Below are 20,049 nucleotides of genomic sequence, written 5' to 3' on the forward strand. Positions count from 1 at the left end.
TGTGTGTGTGTGTGTGTGTGTGCAGTTACAATATGGAGGGGGTCGTGTGTGTGTGCAGTTACAATATGGAGGGCGGCGTGTGTGTGCAGTTACAATATGGAGGGCGGCGTGGGTGTGTGTAGTTACAATATGGAGGGCGGCGTGTGTGTGTGTAGTTACAATATGGAGGGCGGCGTGTGTCTGTAGTTACAATATGGAGGGCGGCGTGTGTGTGTGTAGTTACAATATGGAGGGGGCGTGTGTGTGTGTAGTTACAATATGGAGGGGACGTGTGTGTGTGCAGTTACAATATGGAGGGGGCGTGTGTGTGTGTGTGTGTGCAGTTACAATATGGAAGGGGCGTGTGTGTGTGTGCAGTTACAATATAGAGGGGGGCGTGTGTGTGTGTGCAGTTACAATATGGAGGGGGGCGTGTGTGTGTGTGCAGTTACAATATGGAGGGGGCCGTGTGTGTGTGTGCAGTTACAATATGGAGGGGGGCGTGTGTTTGTGTGCAGTTACAATATGGAGGGGGGCGTGTGTGTGTGTGCAGTTACAATATGGAGGGGGGCGTGTGTGTGTGTGTGCAGTTACAATATGGAGGGGGCGTGTGTGTGTGTGCAGTTACAATATGGAGGGGGCGTGTGTGTGCAGTTACAATATGGAGGGGGGCGTGTGTTTGTGTGCAGTTACAATATGGAGGGGGGCGTGTGTGTGTGTAGTTACAATATGGAGGGAGGCGTGTGTGTGTGTAGTTACAATATGGAGGGAGGCGTGTGTGTGTGTGTAGTTACAATATGGAGGGGGGCGCGTGTGTGTGTGTGTAGTTACAATATAGAGGGGGCGTGTGTGTGTGTAGTTACAATATGGAGGGGGGGCGTGTGTGTGCAGTTACAATATGGAGGGGGGGGCGTGTGTGTGTGTGCAGTTACAATATGGAGGGGGGCGTGTGTGTGTGCAGTTACAACATGGAGGGGGGCGTGTGTGTGTGTGCAGTTACAATATGGAAGGGGGCGCGTGTGTGTGTGTGCAGTTACAATATGGAAGGGGCGTGTGTGTGTGTGCAGTTACAATATGGAGGGGGGCGTGTGTGTGTGTGCAGTTACAATATGGACGGGGGCGCGTGTGTGTGTGCAGTTACAATATGGAGGGGGGCGTGTGTGTGTGTGTGTGTGTGTGTGTGTGTGTGTGTGTGTGTGTGTGTGTGTGTGTGTGTGTGTGTGTGTGTGTGTGTGTGTGTGTGTGTGGGGGCGTGTGTGTGCAGTTACAAAATGGAGGGGGGCGTGTGTGTGTGGTTACAATATGGAGGGGGCGTGTGTGTGCAGTTACAAAATGGAGGGGGGCGTGTGTGTGTGGTTACAATATGGAGGGCGGCGTGTGTGTGTGTGTGTAGTTACAATATGGAGGGAGCGTGTGTGTGTGTAGTTACAATATGGAGGGAGCGTGTGTGTGTGTGTGTGTAGTTACAATATGGAGGGGGGCGTGTGTGTGTAGTTACAATATAGAGGGGGGCGTGTGTGTGTAGTTACAATATGGAGGGGGCGTGTGTGTGTGTAGTTACAATATAGAGGGGGGCGTGTGTGTGTGTAGTTACAATATGGAGGGGGGCGTGTGTGTGTAGTTACAATATAGAGGGGGGCGTGTGTGTGTGTGTGTAGTTACAATATGGAGGGCGGGCGTGTGTGTGTGTGGTTACAATATGGAGGGGGCGTGTGTGTGTGTAGTTACAATATGGAGGGCGGCGTGTGTGTGTGTAGTTACAATATGGAGGGCGGCGTGTGTGTGTGTAGTTACAATATACAGGGGGGCGTGTGTGTGTGTAGTTACAATATAGAGGGGGGCGTGTGTGTGTGTAGTTACAATATGGAGGGGGGCGTGTGTGTGTGTGTAGTTACAATATGGAGGGCGGCGTGTGTGTGTAGTTACAATATGGAGGGCGGCGTGTGTGTGTGTAGTTACAATATAGAGGGGGGCGTGTGTGTAGTTACAATATAGAGGGGGCGTGTGTGTGTGTAGTTACAATATGGAGGGGGGCGTGTGTGTGTGTAGTTACAATATAGAGGGGGGCGTGTGTGTGTGTAGTTACAATATAGAGGGGGGCGTGTGTGTGTGTAGTTACAATATAGAGGGGGGCGTGTGTGTAGTTACAATATAGAGGGGGCAATGTGTGTGTGTAGTTACAATATAGAGGGGGGCGTGTGTGTGTAGTTACAATATGGAGGGGGCGTGTGTGTGTGTAGTTACAATATAGAGGGGGGCGTGTGTGTGTGTGTGTGTGTAGTTACAATATACAGGGGGGCGTGTGTGTGTAGTTACAATATAGAGGGGGCAATGTGTGTGTGTAGTTACAATATGGAGGGCGCCGTGTGTGTGTGTAGTTACAATATTGAGGGGGCGTGTGTGTGTAGTTACAATAAGGAGGGGGCCATGTGTGTGTGTGTGTAGTTACAATATGGAGGGGGCTGTGTGTGTAGTTACAATATGGAGGGGGCGTGTGTGTGTGTGTAGTTACAATATGGAGGGAGGCGTGTGTGTGTGTAGTTACAATATTGAGGGGGCGTGTGTGTGTAGTTACAATAAGGAGAGGGCCATGTGTGTGTGTGTGTGTAGTTACAATATGGAGGGGGCCGTGTGTGTAGTTACAATATGGAGGGGGCCGTGTGTGTAGTTACAATATGTAGGGGGGCGTGTGTGTGTGTAGTTACAATATGGAGGGGGCAGTGTGTGTTTGTGTGTAGTTACAATATGGAGGGGGCCGTGTGTGTGTGTGTGTAGTTACAATATGGAGGGGGCCGTGTGTGTGTGTAGTTACAATATGGAGGGGGCAGTGTGTGTGTGTAATTACAATATAGAGGGGGCGTGTGTGTGTGTAGTTACAATATAGAGGGGGGCGTGTGTGTGTGTAGTTACAATATAGAGGGGGGCGTGTGTGTGTGTAGTTACAATATGGAGGGGGTGTGTGTATGTGTGTGTAATTACAATATGGAGGGGGCCGTGTGTGTGTAGTTACAATATGGAGGGGGCGTGTGTGTGTGCAGTTACAATATGGAAGGGGCCGGGTGTGAGTGTGTGCAGTTACAATATGGAAGGCGCCGTGTGTGTGTGTGTGTGTGTGCGCGCGCGCGCAGTTACAATATGGAGGGGCCGTGTGTGTGTGTGCAGTTACAATATGGAGGGGGCGTGTATGTGCAGTTACAATATGTACGGGGGCGTATGTGTGTGTGTGCAGTTACAATATGGAGGGGGGCGTGTGTGTGCAGTTACAATATGGAGGGGGGCGTGTGTGTGTGTGCAGTTACAATATGGAGGGGGTCGTGTGTGTGTGTATGCAGTTACAATAAGGAAGGGGCCGTGTGTGTGTGTGCAGTTACAATATGGAAGGGGCCGTGTGTGTGTGTGTGTGTGCAGTTACAATATGGAGGGGCCGTGTGTGTGTGTGTGTGCAGTTACAATAAGGAAGGGGCCGTGTGTGTGTGTGCGTGCAGTTACAATAAGGAGGGGCCGTGTGTGTGTGTGCAGTTACAATATGGAGGGGGGCGTGTGTGTGTGTGCAGTTACAATATGGAAGGGGCCGTGTGTGTGTGCAGTTACAATATGGAAGGGGCCGTGTGTGTGCAGTTACAATATGGAGGGGCTGTGTGTGTGTGTGTGTGTGTGTGTGTGTGTGTGTGTGCGCGCGCGCGCGCAGTTACAATAAGGAAGGGGCCGTGTGTGTGTGCAGTTACAATATGGAAGGGGCCGTGTGTGTGTGTGCAGTTACAATATGGATGGGCCGTGTGTGTGTGTGTGTGTGCGCGCAGTTACAATATGGAAGGGGCCGTGTGTGTGTGTGTGTGTGTGTGTGTGTGTGTGTGTGTGTGTGTGTGTGCAGTTACAATATGGAGGGGGCGTGTGTGTGTGTGTGCAGTTACAACAAGGAAGGGGCCGTGTGTGTGTGCAGTTACAATATGGAGGGGGCCGTGTGTGTGTGCAGTTACAATATGGAAGGGGCCGTGTGTGTGTGTGCAGTTACAATATGGAGGGGGCCGTGTGTGTGTGCAGTTACAATATGGAGGGGGCCGTGTGTGTGTGTGCAGTTACAATATGGAGGGGGAGTGTGTGTGTGCAGTTACAATATGGAGGGGGCGTGTGTGTCTGTGCAGTTACAATATGGAGGGGGCCGTGTGTGTGTGCAGTTACAATATGGAGGGGGCGTGTGTGCAGTTACAATAAGGAGGGGGCCGTGTGTGTCTGCAGTTACAATATGGAGGGGGCCGTGTGCGTGTGCAGTTACAATAAGGAGGGTGTGTGTGTGTGTGTGTGTGTGTGTGTGTGTGTGTGTGTGTGTGTGTGTGTGTGTGTGTGTGTGTGTGTGTGTGTGTGTGTGTGTGCAGTTACAATAAGGAAGGGGCCGTGTGTGCAGTTACAATATGGAGGGGGCGTGTGTGTGTGTGTGTGTGTGTGTGTGTGTGTGTGTGTGTGTGTGTGTGTGTGTGTGTGTGTGTGTGTGTGCGTGCGTGCGCAGTTACAATATGGAGGGGGCGTGTGTGTGTGTGTGTGTGTGTGTGTGTGTGTGTGTGTGTGTGTGTGTGTGTGTGTGTGTATACTCACCTAATTGTGCTTGCGGGGGTTGAGCTTTGGCTCTTTGGTCCCGCCTCTCAACTATCAATCAACTGGTGTACAGATTCCTGAGCCTACTGGGCTCTATCATATCTACATTTGAAACTGTGTGTGTAGTTACAATATAGAGGGGGGCGTGTGTGTGTAGTTACAATATTGAGGGGGCGTGTGTAGTTACAATATGGAGGGGGCCGTGTGTGTGTGTAGTTACAATATGTAGGGGGGCGTGTGTGTGTGTAGTTACAATATGGAGGGGGCAGTGTGTGTGTGTGTGTGTGTGTAGTTACAATATGGAGGGGGCCGTGTGTGTGTGTAGTTACAATATGTAGGGGGGCGTGTGTGTGTGTAGTTACAATATGGAGGGGGCAGTGTGTGTGTGTGTGTAGTTACAATATGGAGGGGGCCGTGTGTGTGTGTGTGTAGTTACAATATGGAGGGGGCCGTGTGTGTGTGTGTAGTTACAATATGGAGGGGGCCGTGTGTGTGTGCAGTTACAATATGGAGGGGGCCGTGTGTGTGTGTGCAGTTACAATATGGAGGGGGAGTGTGTGTGTGCAGTTACAATATGGAGGGGGCGTGTGTGTGCGCGCAGTTACAATATGGAGGGGGCGTGTGTGTGTGTGCAGTTACAATATGGAGGGGGCCGTGTGTGTGTGTGTGCAGTTACAATATGCAGGGGGCCGTGTGTGTGTGTGTGCAGTTACAATATGGAGGGGGCCGTGTGTGCGTGTGTGTGTAGTTACAATATGGAGGGGGGCGTGTGTGTGTGTGTGCAGTTACAATATGGAGGGCGGCGTGTGTGTGTAGTTACAATATGGAGGGCGGCGTGTGTGTGTAGTTACAATATGGAGGGCGGCGTGTGTGTGTAGTTACAATATGGAGGGGGGCGTGTGTGTGCAGTTACAATATGGAGGGCGGCGTGTGTGTGTGTAGTTACAATATGGAGGGCGGCGTGTGTGTGTAGTTACAATATGGAGGGGGCGTGTGTATGTGTGTGTGCAGTTACAATATGGAGGGGGCGTGTGTGTGTAGTTACAATATGGAGGGGGCGTGTGTATGTGTGTGTGTAGTTACAATATGGAGGGCGGCGTGTGTGTGTAGTTACAATATGGAGGGGGCGTGTGTGTGTGTGTGTGTGTGTGTAGTTACAATATGGAGGGGGCGTGTGTATGTGTGTGTGCAGTTACAATATGGAGGGGGCGTGTGTGTGTGTGTGTGTGTGTGTGTGTGTGTTTGCAGTTACAATATGGAGGGGGCGTGTGTGTGTGTGCAGTTACAATATAGAGGGGGGCGTGTGTTTGTGTGCAGTTACAATATGATGGGGGGCGTGTGTGTGCGTGCAGTTACAAATGGAGGGGGGCGTGTGTGTGTGTGTAGTTACAATATGGAGGGAGGCGTGTGTGTAGTTACAATATGGAGGGAGGCGTGTGTGTGTGTAGTTACAATATGGAGGGAGGCGCGCGCGTGTGTGTGTGTGTGTGTGTGTGTGTGTGTGTGTGTGTGTGTGTGTGTGTGTGTGTGTGTGTGTGTAGTTACAATATGGAGGGAGGCGTGTGTGTGTGTAGTTACAATATGGAGGGGGGCGTGTGTGTGTGTAGTTACAATATGGAGGGGGCGTGTGTGTGTGTGTAGTTACAATATGGAGGGGGGGGGCATGTGTGTGTGTGTGTGTGTGTGTGTGTGTGTGTGTGTGTGTGTGTGTGTGTGTGTGTGTGTGTGTGTGTGTGTGTGTGTGTGCAGTTATAATATGGAGGGGGGCGTGTGTGTGTGCAGTTACAATATGGAGGGGGGCGTGTGTGTGTGCAGTTACAATATGGAGGGGGCGTGTGTGTGTGCAGTTACAATATGGAAGGGGCGTGTGTGTGCGTTCAATTACAATATGGAGGGGGCCGTGTGTGTGTGTGTGCAGTTACAATATGGAGGGGGGCGTGTGTGTGTGCAGTTACAATATGGAAGGGGCGTGTGTGTGCGTTCAATTACAATATGGAGGGGGGCGTGTGTGTGTGCAGTTACAATATGGAGGGTGTGTGTGTGTGTGTGTGTGTGCAGTTACAATATGGAGGGGGGCGTGTGTGTGTGTGTGTGCAGTTACAATATAGAGGGGGGCGTGTGTGTGTGCAGTTACAATATGGAGGGGGCCGTGTGTGTGTGTGCAGTTACAATATGGAGGGGGGCGTGTGTGTGTGCAGTTACAATATGGAGGGGGCGTGTGTGTGTGCAATTACAATAAGGGGCCGTATGTGTGTGCAATTACAATATGGAGGGGGCGTGTGTGTGTGTGCAGTTACAATATGGAAGGGGCCGTGTGTGTGTATGCAGTTACAATATGGAGGGGGGCGTGTGTGTGTGTGCAGTTACAATATGGAGGGGGCGTGTGTGTGTGTGTGTGTGTGTGTGTGTGTGTGTGTGTGTGTGTGTGTGTGTGTGTGTGTGTGTGTGTGTGTGTGTGTGTGTGTGCAGTTACAATATGGAGGGGGCCGTGTGTGTGTGCAGTTACAATATGGAAAGGGGCCGTGTTTGTGTGTGTGTGTGCGGTTACAATATGGAGGGGGTCGTGTGTGTGTGCAGTTACAATATGGAGGGGGGCGTGTGTGTGCAGTTACAATATGGAGGGGGGCGTGTGTGTGTAGTTACAATATGGAGGGGGGCGTGTGTGTGAAGTTACAATATGGAGGGGGGCGTGTGTGTGTGTAGTTACAATATGGAGGGCGGCATGTGTGTGTGTAGTTACAATATGGAGGGCGGCGTGTGTGTGTGTAGTTACAATATGGAGGGCGGCGTGTGTGTGTGTAGTTAAAATATGGAGCGCGGCGTGTGTGTGTAGTTACAATATGGAGGGGGCGTGTGTGTGTGTGTGTAGTTACAATATGGAGGGCGGCGTGTGTGTGTGTAGTTACAATATGGAGGGCGGCGTGTGTGTGAAGTTACAATATGGAGGGGGGCGTGTGTGTGTAGTTAAAATATGGAGGGCGGCGTGTGTGTGTAGTTACAATATGGAGGGGGCGTGTGTGTGTGTGTGCAGTTACAATATGGAGGGGGCGTGTGTGTGTGTGTGTGCAGTTACAATATGGAGGGGGCGTGTGTGTGTGTGTGTGTGTGCAGTTACAATATAGAGGGGGGCGTGTGTGTGTGTGCATTTACAATATAGAGGGGGGCGTGTGTGTGTAGTTACAATATGGAGGGAGGCGTGTGTGTGTGTGTGTGTATTTACAAAATGGAGGGAGGCGTGTGTGTAGTTACAATATGGAGGGGGGCGTGTGTGTGTGTAGTTACAATATGGAGGGGACGTGTGTGTGTGTAGTTACAATATGGAGGGGGGGCGTGTGTGTGTGCAGTTACAATATGGAGGGGGGGCGTGTGTGTGTGTGTGTGCAGTTACAATATGGAGGGGGGCGTGTGTGTGTGCATGTGTGTGTAGTTACAATATGGAGGGGACGTGTGTGTGTGTAGTTACAATATGGATGGGGGGCGTGTGTGTGTGCAGTTACAATATGGAGGGGGGGCGTGTGTGTGTGTGTGTGCAGTTACAATATGGAGGGGGGCGTGTGTGTGTGCAGTTACAATATGGAGGGGGCGTGTGTTTGTGCAGTTACAATATGGAGGGGGCGTGTGTTTGTGCAGTTACAATATGGAGGGGGCGTGTGTGTGCAGTTACAATATGGAGGGGGGCGTGTGTGTGTGCAGTTACAATATGGAGGGGGCATGTGTATGTGTGCAGTTACAATATGGAAGGGGCGTGTGTGTGTGTGCAGTTACAATATGGAGGGGGCGTCTATGTGCAGTTACAATATGTACGGGGGCGTATGTGTGTGTGTGTGCAGTTACAATATGGAGGGGGGCGTGTGTGTGCAATTACAATATGGAGGGGGGCGTGTGAGTGTGTGCAGTTACAATATGGAGGGGGTCGTGTGTGTGTGTGTGTGCAGTTACAATATGGAGGGGGGCGTGTGTGTGTGCAGTTACAATATGGAGGGGGGCGTGTGTGTGTGTGCAGTTACCATAGGGACGGGGGCGTGTGTGCAGTTACAATATGGACGGGGGCGTGTGTGTGTGTGTGCAGTTACAATATGGACGGGGGCGTGTGTGTGTGTGTGCAGTTACAATATGGACGGGGGCGTGTGTGTGTGTGCAGTTACAATATGGAGGGGGGCGTGTGTGCAGTTACAATATGGAGGGGGCGTGTGTGTGCAGTTACAATATGGAGGGGGGCGTGTGTGTGTGTGTAGTTACAATATGGAGGGGGGCGCGTGTGTGTGTAGTTACAATATGGAGGGGGGCGTGTGTGTGTGGTTACAATATGGAGGGGGCGTGTGTGTGTAGTTACAATATGGAGGGCGGCGTGTGTTTGTAGTTACAATATGTAGGGCGGCGTGTGTGTGTAGTAACAATATAGAGGGGGGCGTGTGTGTGCAGTTACAATATAGAGGGGGCGTGTGTGTGTGTAGTTACAATATGGAGGGGGCGTGTGTGTGTGTAGTTACAATATAGAGGGGGGCGTGTGTGTGTGTAGTTACAATATAGAGGGGGGCGTGTGTGTGTAGTTACAATATTGAGGGGGCGTGTGTAGTTACAATATGGAGGGGGCCGTGTGTGTGTGTAGTTACAATATGTAGGGGGGCGTGTGTGTGTGTAGTTACAATATGGAGGGGGCAGTGTGTGTGTGTGTGTGTGTAGTTACAATATGGAGGGGGCCGTGTGTGTGTGTAGTTACAATATGTAGGGGGGCGTGTGTGTGTGTAGTTACAATATGGAGGGGGCAGTGTGTGTGTGTGTGTAGTTACAATATGGAGGGGGCCGTGTGTGTGTAGTTACAATATGGAGGGAGCCGTGTGTGTGTGTGTAGTTACAATATGGAGGGGGCCGTGTGTGTGTGTAGTTACAATATGGAGGGGGCCGTGTGTGTGTGTGTAGTTACAATATGGAGGGGGCCGTGTGTGTGTAGTTACAATATGGAGGGGGCCGTGTGTGTGTGTGTAGTTACAATATGGAGGGGGCCGTGTGTGTTTGTAGTTACAATATAGAGGGGGCCGTGTGTGTTTGTAGTTACAATATAGAGGGGGGCGTGTGTGTGTGTAATTACAATATGGAGGGGGCAGTGTGTGTGTAGTTACAATATGGAGGGGGGCGTGTGTGTGTAGTTACAATATGGAGGGGGCCGTGTGTGTGTGTAGTTACAATATGGAGGGGGGCGTGTGTGTGTGTGTGTGTAGTTACAATATGGAGGGGGGCGTGTGTGTGTGTGTAGTTACAATATGGAGGGGGCGTGTGTGTGTGTGTGTGTGTAGTTACAATATGGAGGGGGGCGTGTGTGTGTGTGTAGTTACAATATGGAGGGGGGCGTGTGTGTGTGTGTAGTTACAATATAGAGGGGGGCGTGTGTGTGTAGTTACAATATTGAGGGGGCGTGTGTAGTTACAATATGGAGGGGGCCGTGTGTGTGTGTAGTTACAATATGGAGGGGGGTGTGTGTGTGTGTAGTTACAATATGGAGGGGGCGTGTGTGTGTGTAGTTACAATATGGAGGGGGGTGTGTGTGTAGTTACAATATGGAGGGGGCGTGTGTGTGTGTGTAGTTACAATATGGAGGGGGGCGTGTGTGTGTGTAGTTACAATATGGAGGGGGGCGTGTGTGTGTGTGTGTGTAGTTACAATATGGAGGGCGGCGTGTGTGTGTGTAGTTACAATATGGAAAGGGCGTGTGTGTGTGTAGTTACAATATGGAGGGGGCGTGTGTGTGTGTGTAGTTACAATATAGAGGGGGCGTGTGTGTGTGTGTGTAGTTACAATATGGAGGGCGGCGTGTGTGTGTGTAGTTACAATATGGAAAGGGCGTGTGTGTGTGTAGTTACAATATGGAGGGGGCGTGTGTGTGCGTGTAGTTACAATATGGAGGGGGCGTGTGTGTGTAGTTACAATATGGAGGGGGCGTGTGTGTGTGTAGTTACAATATGGAGGGGGCGTGTGTGTGTGTGTGTAGTTACAATATGGAGGGGGCGTGTGTGTGTGTAGTTACAATATGGAGGGGTGCCGTGTGGGTGCAGTTACAATATGGGTGGGGGAGGGGTGTGTGTGTGTATATATATATATTTACACGATGGCGTGTGAGAAATTACAATATGGAGGGGGCGGCGGGTGTTGCTACAGTCTGGGTGCTGTTACTGTGTCTGTGGCACCAACATTTGGAGGGTATGAAGGAGTGTGTGGGTGTACACGAGTCAAGGGGGCCCCAGAGGAGCCAGATGGTGCTCCGGCGAGCCGGTTCTCACAACTTCCACCATCACCACCACTACAGTGCCTGTCTGCACTTTTCACTGTACAAAAAAAGGCAGCAGCAAGCAGCAGGAGCCGCACACGCAGACACGAGGTAACTGTATCCCGCGGCTGGGAGGGAGAGGTCTGTCATCTGCGCCAGTAAGGTCTCCAGAGGGGGAAGACATTTTGTTCTTGGACTTATGGTGGGGGTGGCGGGGTGGTGGTCGGTAGTGGAGGGCAGAGCTCTGGCAGGCACCTACGGGTTCACAGTCACTATCCAGAGTCACAGTCCTCGCCCACCGTAGGGCCCCACGCCCCCGCCACATCACCAGCGTGAGTGCGCGCTCCTGGGCCCCTAATGGAGGCATTTAAAGCCCCCATCTGAGGTGAATCACTTCGGGGGGGGCCCCCGCCTCGACTTGGGGGCCGAGGGGACCCCCTTTAAGGCTGGACCACGCCTCTCACTCTTCCTCCTTTCCATCCTATCACCACTTCCGCCTGGGGAACAGGGCGGGTTTTGCCAGCTAACGGAGGACGCCACGAAAAGTGGTGCAAGCGGGCTTAACCGAGGTGGGCGACGAGAGCACGGCGCGAGCGGTCCGGGCGCGGCGGCGTCACCTGTACGTCTGGCCGCTCGCAGTCATCGTCACCCGACCCCGGCCCGGCAGCCATCCTCCCGGTTGCCAGATGCGCGTCAACCCGACTCTCAATCCGGGCTATTGGCGCACTTTCTTCGAATATTTTCGTTATGGCGGGGCGATTGTGGGGCCCATTTGACGGCCTAAGGTGGAAAGGAGCAGAAACGGCTGCGCCAGGGTGGGCGGCGGGAGGCTGAGGCCGGGTAAAAGTGGGTGGCCGGGCTGTGGGGGAAGAGTCTGCCGGCCGCCGCCTCCCCCCGTACTCACACGCCATCTGCCGCCACCCACGTCAACTACTCCTGTCATTCACAAAACTGGTCGTCGTCATTGCTAGGTCGTTGCATTCTTGCAATATCAATGACTATGGGTACCATAGGAGGCCGTGGCCTGGCCCTCCCCCCCCCACACCATGCCCCCAATCCCCCCCTCCCGGAGGGCTCTCCTCCTCCTCCCCCCCCCACCCTCACCCCCCCTTATCGTTGCCCCATCCTCCCCTTACCCCCTCCCTTCCCCCCCACCCTACACGTCAACATACACACGCCAAAAGGAGCCCGGGAAAGCAATATTCCCCCCTCCCCCCGCCGACGTCGCAATATGGCAACAACGCCGAGGCAATATTGCAACTTGAGAGAGACTCGGAGGCCGAGCACCACCCCCCCCCCACCCCCACACCCCCCTCACCCCCCTCACCACAATGTGAATGAATAACGATGAGTAATCTGGACGGTATTCACGCGTGTAAATGAATGAGAGGACATATGGGACGTGTGTGTGTGTGTGTGTGTGTGTAGGAGGGGGGGAGTGGGGGAGGGTGTGTGGGAGAGTTGTGGGGGAGGGGTGGGAGAGGGGAGAGGAGTGAGGGGTGTGGGAGGGTGTCCCCCCGGGGGCTGCCAAGGCTACTCACCAATGAATGGTCACCAACACTACACTCTTACCATCACACTACACCCCCTCTCCCCCCCCCCCCACCACTACCCTCCATCACCACTACACCACTACACTTTCATCACGACAGTTTATCAAACACTCTACACTCCAAAAGCAACAATACCTACAACACTACATCACACACACACACTCAGACACACACACACACACACACACACACACACACACACACACACACACACACACACACACACACACACACACACACACACACACACACACACACACAATGACAGGGAAATGTGTGAAGAACTCAACAAGAGATTCCAGGAGGTCTTCACCACAGAACAAGGAGAAGCCCCGGCACTAAATGAGGAGGCGGCAAACCAAGCAACCTCGGAGGAATTTGACCTCACCAGTGATGAGGTCAAAAGGAATCTGTTGGAGCTGAATGTGACAAAGGCTGTTGGGCCTAACGGAATCTCACCGTGGATACTAAAGGAAGGTGCAGAAGCACTAAGTGTGCCACTCTCTATGGTGTATAACAGGTCACTGGAAACAGGAGACCTTCCGGAAAGTTAAAAGACAGCTAATAAAGTCCCAATATACAAGAAGGGTGACAGGCAAGAGGCACTGAATTACAGGCCAGTTTCCCTAACTTGTATACCATGCAAAGCGATGGAGAAGATCGTGAGGAAAAGGCTCGTAGAGCATCTGGAGGGAAATAACTTTGTAACGCACCACCAACATGGGTTCAGAGATGGTAAATCGTGCCTCACAGGTTTAATAGAATTCTATGATCAGGCAACCAAAATTAGGCAAGAAAGAGAAGGGTGCGCAGATTGCATTTTCTTGGACTGTCAGAAAGCCTTTGTCACAGTACCCCATAAAAGGCTGTTACAAAAGTTGGAGCAACAGGCAGGAGTAAAAGGGAAAGTGCTCCAGTGGATAAGGGAGTATTTAAGCAACAGGAAGCAGCGAGTAACTGTGAGGGGGGGGGGGACATCAGAGTGGCGAGAAGTCACCAGCGGAGTCCCACAGGGCTCAGTACTTGGACCCATCGTGTTTCTAATATATGTAAACGATCTTCCAGAGGGTATAGACTCATTCCTCTCAATGTTTGCTGATGATGCAAAAATTATGGGAAGAATCAAGACAGATGATGATAGACAGAGACTACAGGATGACCCGGACAAACTGGAGGAATGGTCTTTAAAATGGCTGCTAAAGTTCAACTCAAGAAAGTGTAAAGTAATGAAATTAGGCGAAGGGAGCAGGAGGCTGAACACAAGCCATCATCTGGGAGATGAAATCCTGCAAGAGTCAAAAAGAGAGAAAGGTCTGGGGTTGATATCACACCGAACCTGTCCCCAGAGGCCCACATCAAAAGGATATCATCAGCGGCACATGCTTGATTGGCCAACATAAGAACTGCCTTTGGAAACTTGTGTAAGGAATCGTTCAGGACCCTGTATTCCACTTATGTCAGACCAATCCTGAAATATGCAGAGTCCATACCTAGTTAAACACAAGACAAAGTTAGAGAAGATTCAGCGGTATGCCACCAGGGTCGTCCCGGAACTGAGAGGATTGAGCTACGAGGAAAGGCTAAAGGAGCTGAACCTCACATCCCTGGAAAACAGAAGAGTAAGGGAAGACATGATAACCACCTACAAAATTCTCAGGGAAAATTGACAGGGTGGACAAAAACAAACTCTTCAGCAAGGCTGGGACACGAACAAAGGGACACAGGTGGAAATTTAGTACCCACATGAGCCACAGGGACGTTAGAAGGAACTTTTTCAGTGTCAGAGTAGTTAATAGGTGGAATGAATTAGGAAGTGATGTGGTGGAGGCTGACTCCATACACAGTTTCCACCTGTGTCCCCTTGTGCGTGTTCCACCTGTGTGTGTGTGTGTGTGTGTGTGTGTGTGTGTGTGTGTGTGTGTGTGTGTGTGTGTGTGTGTGTGTGTGTGTGTGTGTGTGTGTGTGTGTGTGTGTGTGTGTGTGTGTGTGTGTGTGTGTTTGTTCGTGTGTGTGTGTGTGTGTGTGTGTGTGTGTGTGTGTGTGTGTGTGTGTGTGTGTGTGTATGTGTGTGTGTGTGTGTGTGTGTGTGTGTGTGTGTGTGTGTGTGTGTTTGTTCGTGTGTGTGTGTGTGTGTGTGTGTGTGTGTGTGTGTGTGTGTGTGTGTGTGTGTGTGTGTGTGTGTGTGTGTGTGTGTGTGTGTGTGTGTGTTTGTTCGTGTGTGTGTGTGTGTGTGTGTGTGTGTGTGTGTGTGTGTGTGTGTGTGTGTGTGTGTGTGTGTGTGTGTGTGTGCGTGCGTGCGTGTGTGCGTGCGTGCGTGTGCGTGCGTGCGTGTGCGTGCGTGCGTGCGTGCGTGCGTGCAAGCATGCATGAGAGAAAGAGATAAACACATAGTACATATAATATATAAAAATAGGTCGGAAGTTAGCACATTAGACAACCGTCAATTACACAGGCGGGGCCCAAGAGCTAACAGCTCAATCATCCAGGCACAAATGGTAAATACACAGACTGAGGGTGAGATAAATATAATGCCTAATAAAGGTAATTCGGAGGGACGCTCCCTGTTAAGAGAGAGAGAGAGAGAGAGAGAGAGAGAGAGAGAGGGAGAGAGAGAGGGAGAGAGAGAGGGAGAGAGAGAGAGAGAGAGAGAGAGAGAGAGAGAGAGAGAGAAGACAAAGAAGAAGAACTAACAAGGACGCCAAACAAGACCTTACTTAGCTTAAGGACTGTGAGTGGGATGAATTACCAGAAGCCGCCTCCATATCTCCATAATTAAAAGCAAGGAAGACAGGGTTCTGGGAGTCATCGGTCCTGAGTCAGAGGCGGGACCCGGAACACGAGCCAGGACACACGCAAATTTCACAGTATTTATATATATATAAATATATATATATATATATATATATATATATATATATATATATATATATATATATATATATATATATATATATATATATATATATATATATATATATATATATATATATATATGTTAATTACCAGTCGAGAGGCGGGACTAGAAGAGCCGAAGCTCAACCTTTCCCCAGGCATAACTAGTAAGTACTACGGTACCCCATCCCCATCCCACGGGTATTGGGGCCTCTCCCTCTCTCTCTCTCTCCCACACACCCATTCACCCCTCCCCCCCCTCCCCATGTCCCATTTCTTCTTTCTATTTTCTAATTCCTTCCTTCACTTATTTCTTATGTCACTCACAGTTAACTTCACAACATATGCATTCCCTCCCTCACCCCCTACCCCACCCCCTCACCCCTCCATTTCCTGTTGCTCTGCTACACAATTCGCCGCCTCTCACAGCCCCTCGACCCCCCCCCCTCCCCTCGCCCCAGACCCTCCCCTACATCACGCCCCTACAGCTCCCCATCTCCCCCAGCATCACCCCCTGGGGAGGCAATGCCTTCGTGCTGAGCGGGGGGCGTGTCACTCTCCTGCTAGTGGGATGGAGGGAGGGAGCAGCATCTCCATCCCCTGGAAGAGGAGGTATGGAGGGAGGGGAGAGCAGGAGGGCGTGGGAGAGGGCAGGAGGGCTGGGAGGGGGGTGTGGGGGGGCATGGGTGAAACATGGGCTTTGTGGGTCAGCTGATAGGGTCTTCCCAATGAATGAAGTGCACCCATGAATGAAGTGAATGAACTGGCTGCTCCACTCATTGTGTAGTAGTGTGGTGTGGTTGTCTGGTAGTGTAGTGTGGTTATCTGGTAGTGTGGTTATCTGGTAGTGTGGTTGTCTGGTAGTGTGGTTATCTGGTAGTGTGGTTGTCTGGTAGTGTGGTTATCTGGTAGTGTGGTTGTCTGGTAGTGTGGTAACATGTGCATGGCTCACCTGGCTTCTAATCCAAGGGGGATTAGATCACAATACGCAAGATTAACATCATGATTATCGACGCAATGCCACAGTTGGCAATCAGTTTGCTTCACCTCTTCACTTTTCGTTCTGATGTTTGCTATTGCCTATATATTGTCTGATTTTCTACCCCTATTTCTCTACTTTTAATGTCTCTACCATGTCTCCTCGTTTCTAGAGGCGCTTCATTATGTCCAGTTTCATCAGCCATTTCTTGGATAATTAAACAATGAAAAACAATGCTAATGTACTTTTCAAGTGCAGCATAAAAATAAAATATAACCCCTTTTTTATAGTTGTTACAAGTGGGGGGGGGGCTGTAGCGACTTGTATAATTCATATAATAAAGACTTGTATAATTCCTGCTTATTAAGGTCACTGAAAAGTGGTGTTATGTCTGTACCAAAGTGGTATTTTCAGGCTTAGACATCTTAGATGATCTAAGAGTGTCTAAGCACTCTTAGATCACCTTCTAAGAGTGATCTCACCTCAGCTGTGTACAGTAGTCTGAAGGTCTTCTTACTACATTCCTGAGAGCTATACGCTGATGCCCGCTATCTACCCAAGTATCACGAAGATAAGAACATAAGGCCACCACAGAGGCTAATTGGAATAACCCAGTTCCCCCACGCCAGTATTTACCCAGGTCTTTCCATTAGATTTGCCTCTGGTGTTAGGCTGGGGATTGTGTCAAGTCTAAGGTCCTCTCTAGTATTCGAACGTCAGATTAGTTAAATTACAATGCATCAAGTAGAAAAGGGTTAGTAGGCGGGGCTTAAGAGCTAGAGCTCAAGCACCTCGTGCCTCGTCTTGGCCCTCTGTTTCCATCCCAACTGAGCACATTCTCAAGATCCTTGGGTTGTGTTGAGGTACAGAGTGCATAACTATGTCAACCACCTTCAGGCATTTCAAGAAGATGCAGGCCACTCATACTTTTCCATTTCTTTTTATCAGTGATATGAACCTATATGAACTAATGATATATACCTATATCAACTTTATGTGTACTCACCTATATATATATATATAATGTAGCTGTCAGTTTTGTAATGGAATGACTTCCGATTTTCCTCTATCTTGTCATCTATTATCTCTTCCTCTACTCTATTCCTGTTCTCACTTTATATTTTTGTATTTGTAATTCCTGTTTGCAGGCTGAGAGCTTTCCCTTACCATAGTGAGTCTTACCTTACCAGTTTACACTCCACCGACCAATCACTTAACAAACAGATACCAATTACTGCTAGGTGAACAGGAGGGAACAGTTAAGGATTGGCGCCCGGACAATCCTCCCCTGGCCAGGATTTGAACCCCCACACCACATCGGACCCCAGGCGCGGTCGAGTGCGCTACCACTGCGCCACCAGCTAGGGACCTCACTCCTTAGCGTAAATCATGATTTGCTAACATCCCTGTGACACGTCTGACCTTAAGTTCCATCCACGTTCCATTTATGTTCCAAGTTTGGTTTAATGTTTCAACAGGTGTTGACACACATGTTTCAACAGGTGTTGACACACATGTTTCAACAGGTGTTGACACAAGGAGTAACTACACATCCTTCCCAAATATTCTTGATCAATCTGGCTCGTACACGTGACTGCTACCAGCAGCATCTAAAACAGCCTGGCGGACCAAACCACCAGCCAGGAACGGTCAGAGACAGGGCCGCGGGGACATTGATCCCCCTCCCCCGGGGACCAGAACAAGGTAGATGGGCACTCCTGGGCATACTCCTGTATGGGGCATTTCACCTTCCTGTCCTCCCATTGATCCTATATAATTAAAGGTGTTGTTCCATTCCTGACGAACACACATATTCTCTATTCAGCACATATATTTTTTCCAACACCTGGAGTCAAGCTCAACACCTGCAGTATCCCCCTTGACACATACGTTCTCTGGTGTACATGTGTTCTCTACTCAGCACCTGTAACCTCCTGAATTCTAGCCTTAACTTCAGCATTCACAGTTCAGCATCAGAATTATCTCATGTTAATATTCTGGGAGTAAGTTGTGTAGCTGTCTTCATGCTGGCCCTGGAGGGTGAGTTTATTGGGCAGCGGCACTCAGCGTGTGAGTGGACACACCGCCATAGTGACAGTATTGGGCAGCGGCACTCAGCGTGTGAGTGGGCACACCGCCATGGTGACAGTATTGGGCAGCGTCACTCATCCTGTGAGTGGACACACCGCCATAGTGACAGTATTGGGCAGCGCCACTCATCCTGTGAGTGGACACACCGCCATAGTGACAGTATTGGGCAGCGCCACTCGTCCTGTGAGTGGACACACCGCCATAGTGACAGTATTGGGCAGCGCCACTCATCCTGTGAGTGGACACACCGCCATAGTGACAGTATTGGGCAGCGCCACTCATCCTGTGAGTGGACACACCGCCATAGTGACAGTATTGGGCAGCGCCACTCATCCTGTGAGTGGACACACCGCCATAGTGACAGTATTGGGCAGCGCCACTCATCCTGTGAGTGGACACACCGCCATAGTGACAGTATTGGGCAGCGCCACTCATCCTGTGAGTGGACACACCGCCATAGTGACAGTATTGGGCAGCGCCACTCATCCTGTGAGTGGACACACCGCCATAGTGACAGTATTGGGCAGCGCCACTCATCCTGTGAGTGGACACACCGCCATAGTGACAGTATTGGGCAGCGCCACTCATCCTGTGAGTGGACACACCGCCATAGTGACAGTATTGGGCAGCGCCACTCATCCTGTGAGTGGACACACCACCATAGTGACAGTATTGGGCAGCGGCACTCATCCTGTGAGTGGACACACCGCCATAGTGACAGTATTGGGCAGCGCCACTCATCCTGTGAGTGGACACACCACCATAGTGACAGTATTGGGCAGCGCCACTCATCCTGTGAGTGGACACACCGCCATAGTGACAGTATTGGGCAGCGCCACTCATCCTGTCAGTGGACACCACCATAGTGACAGTATTGGGCAGCGCCACTCATCCTGTGAGTGGACACACCGCCATAATGACAGTATTGGGCAGCGCCACTCATCCTGTGAGTGGACACACCGCCATAGTGACAGTATTGGGCAGCTCACTCATCCTGTGAGTGGACACACCGCCATAGTGACAGTATTGGGCAGCGCCACTCATCCTGTGAGTGGACACACCGCCATAGTGACAGTATTGGGCAGCGGCACTCATCCTGTGAGTGGACACACCGCCATAGTGACAGTATTGGGCAGCGCCACTCATCCTGTGAGTGGACACACCGCCATAGTGACAGTATTGGGCAGCGGCACTCATCCTGTGAGTGGACACACCGCCATAGTGACAGTATTGGGCAGCGCCACTCATCCTGTGAGTGGACACACCGCCATAGTGACAGTATTGGGCAGCGCCACTCATCCTGTGAGTGGACACACCGCCATAGCAGCATGTACAACACTCCCCAATAGGAAGAAAACCCGCTGGGTTGTTCATCCTGTCACTTGTACCCAGACACAGCTGGGACTTGCTTAACTGTCTCAAGTGAACAAATCGTCAAAGGAGCAGTTAGTAAAACATTCACCACACCTCAAACTTACGACATCTTGCGAGTACAAAGTGGAGGATCTATCTTAAGAGTAGCATTTATATTTGATAATTAATATATTTTCCTCAAACAATATAGGATTAATTATACTACTTATTCTTCTAATGAGCCTTAAGTGGGCACTAGCGACCACCCCATGGAACTGTTGGAGGATATATATATATATATATATATATATATATATATATATATATATATATATATATATATATATATA

The 20,049-nt window shown here is 50.6% G+C and overlaps 1 protein-coding gene across 1 annotated transcript in view; it reads right to left on the minus strand.

Moving 5' to 3' along the window:
* The window catches only part of LOC138351596 (uncharacterized), an 18,122-nt gene extending 6,620 nt beyond the window's left edge, over nt 1-11,502 (minus strand). The window contains exon 1 of the mRNA XM_069303450.1: nt 11,397-11,502. Within this exon, the coding sequence (XP_069159551.1) occupies nt 11,397-11,502 (106 nt within the window). The remainder of the gene's footprint in view (nt 1-11,396) is intronic.
* Nucleotides 11,503-20,049: the final 8,547 nt, after the last annotated feature.

The sequence above is a fragment of the Procambarus clarkii genome, chromosome 5, assembly GCF_040958095.1.
Source record: "Procambarus clarkii isolate CNS0578487 chromosome 5, FALCON_Pclarkii_2.0, whole genome shotgun sequence".
Lineage (NCBI taxonomy): Eukaryota > Metazoa > Arthropoda > Malacostraca > Decapoda > Cambaridae > Procambarus > Procambarus clarkii.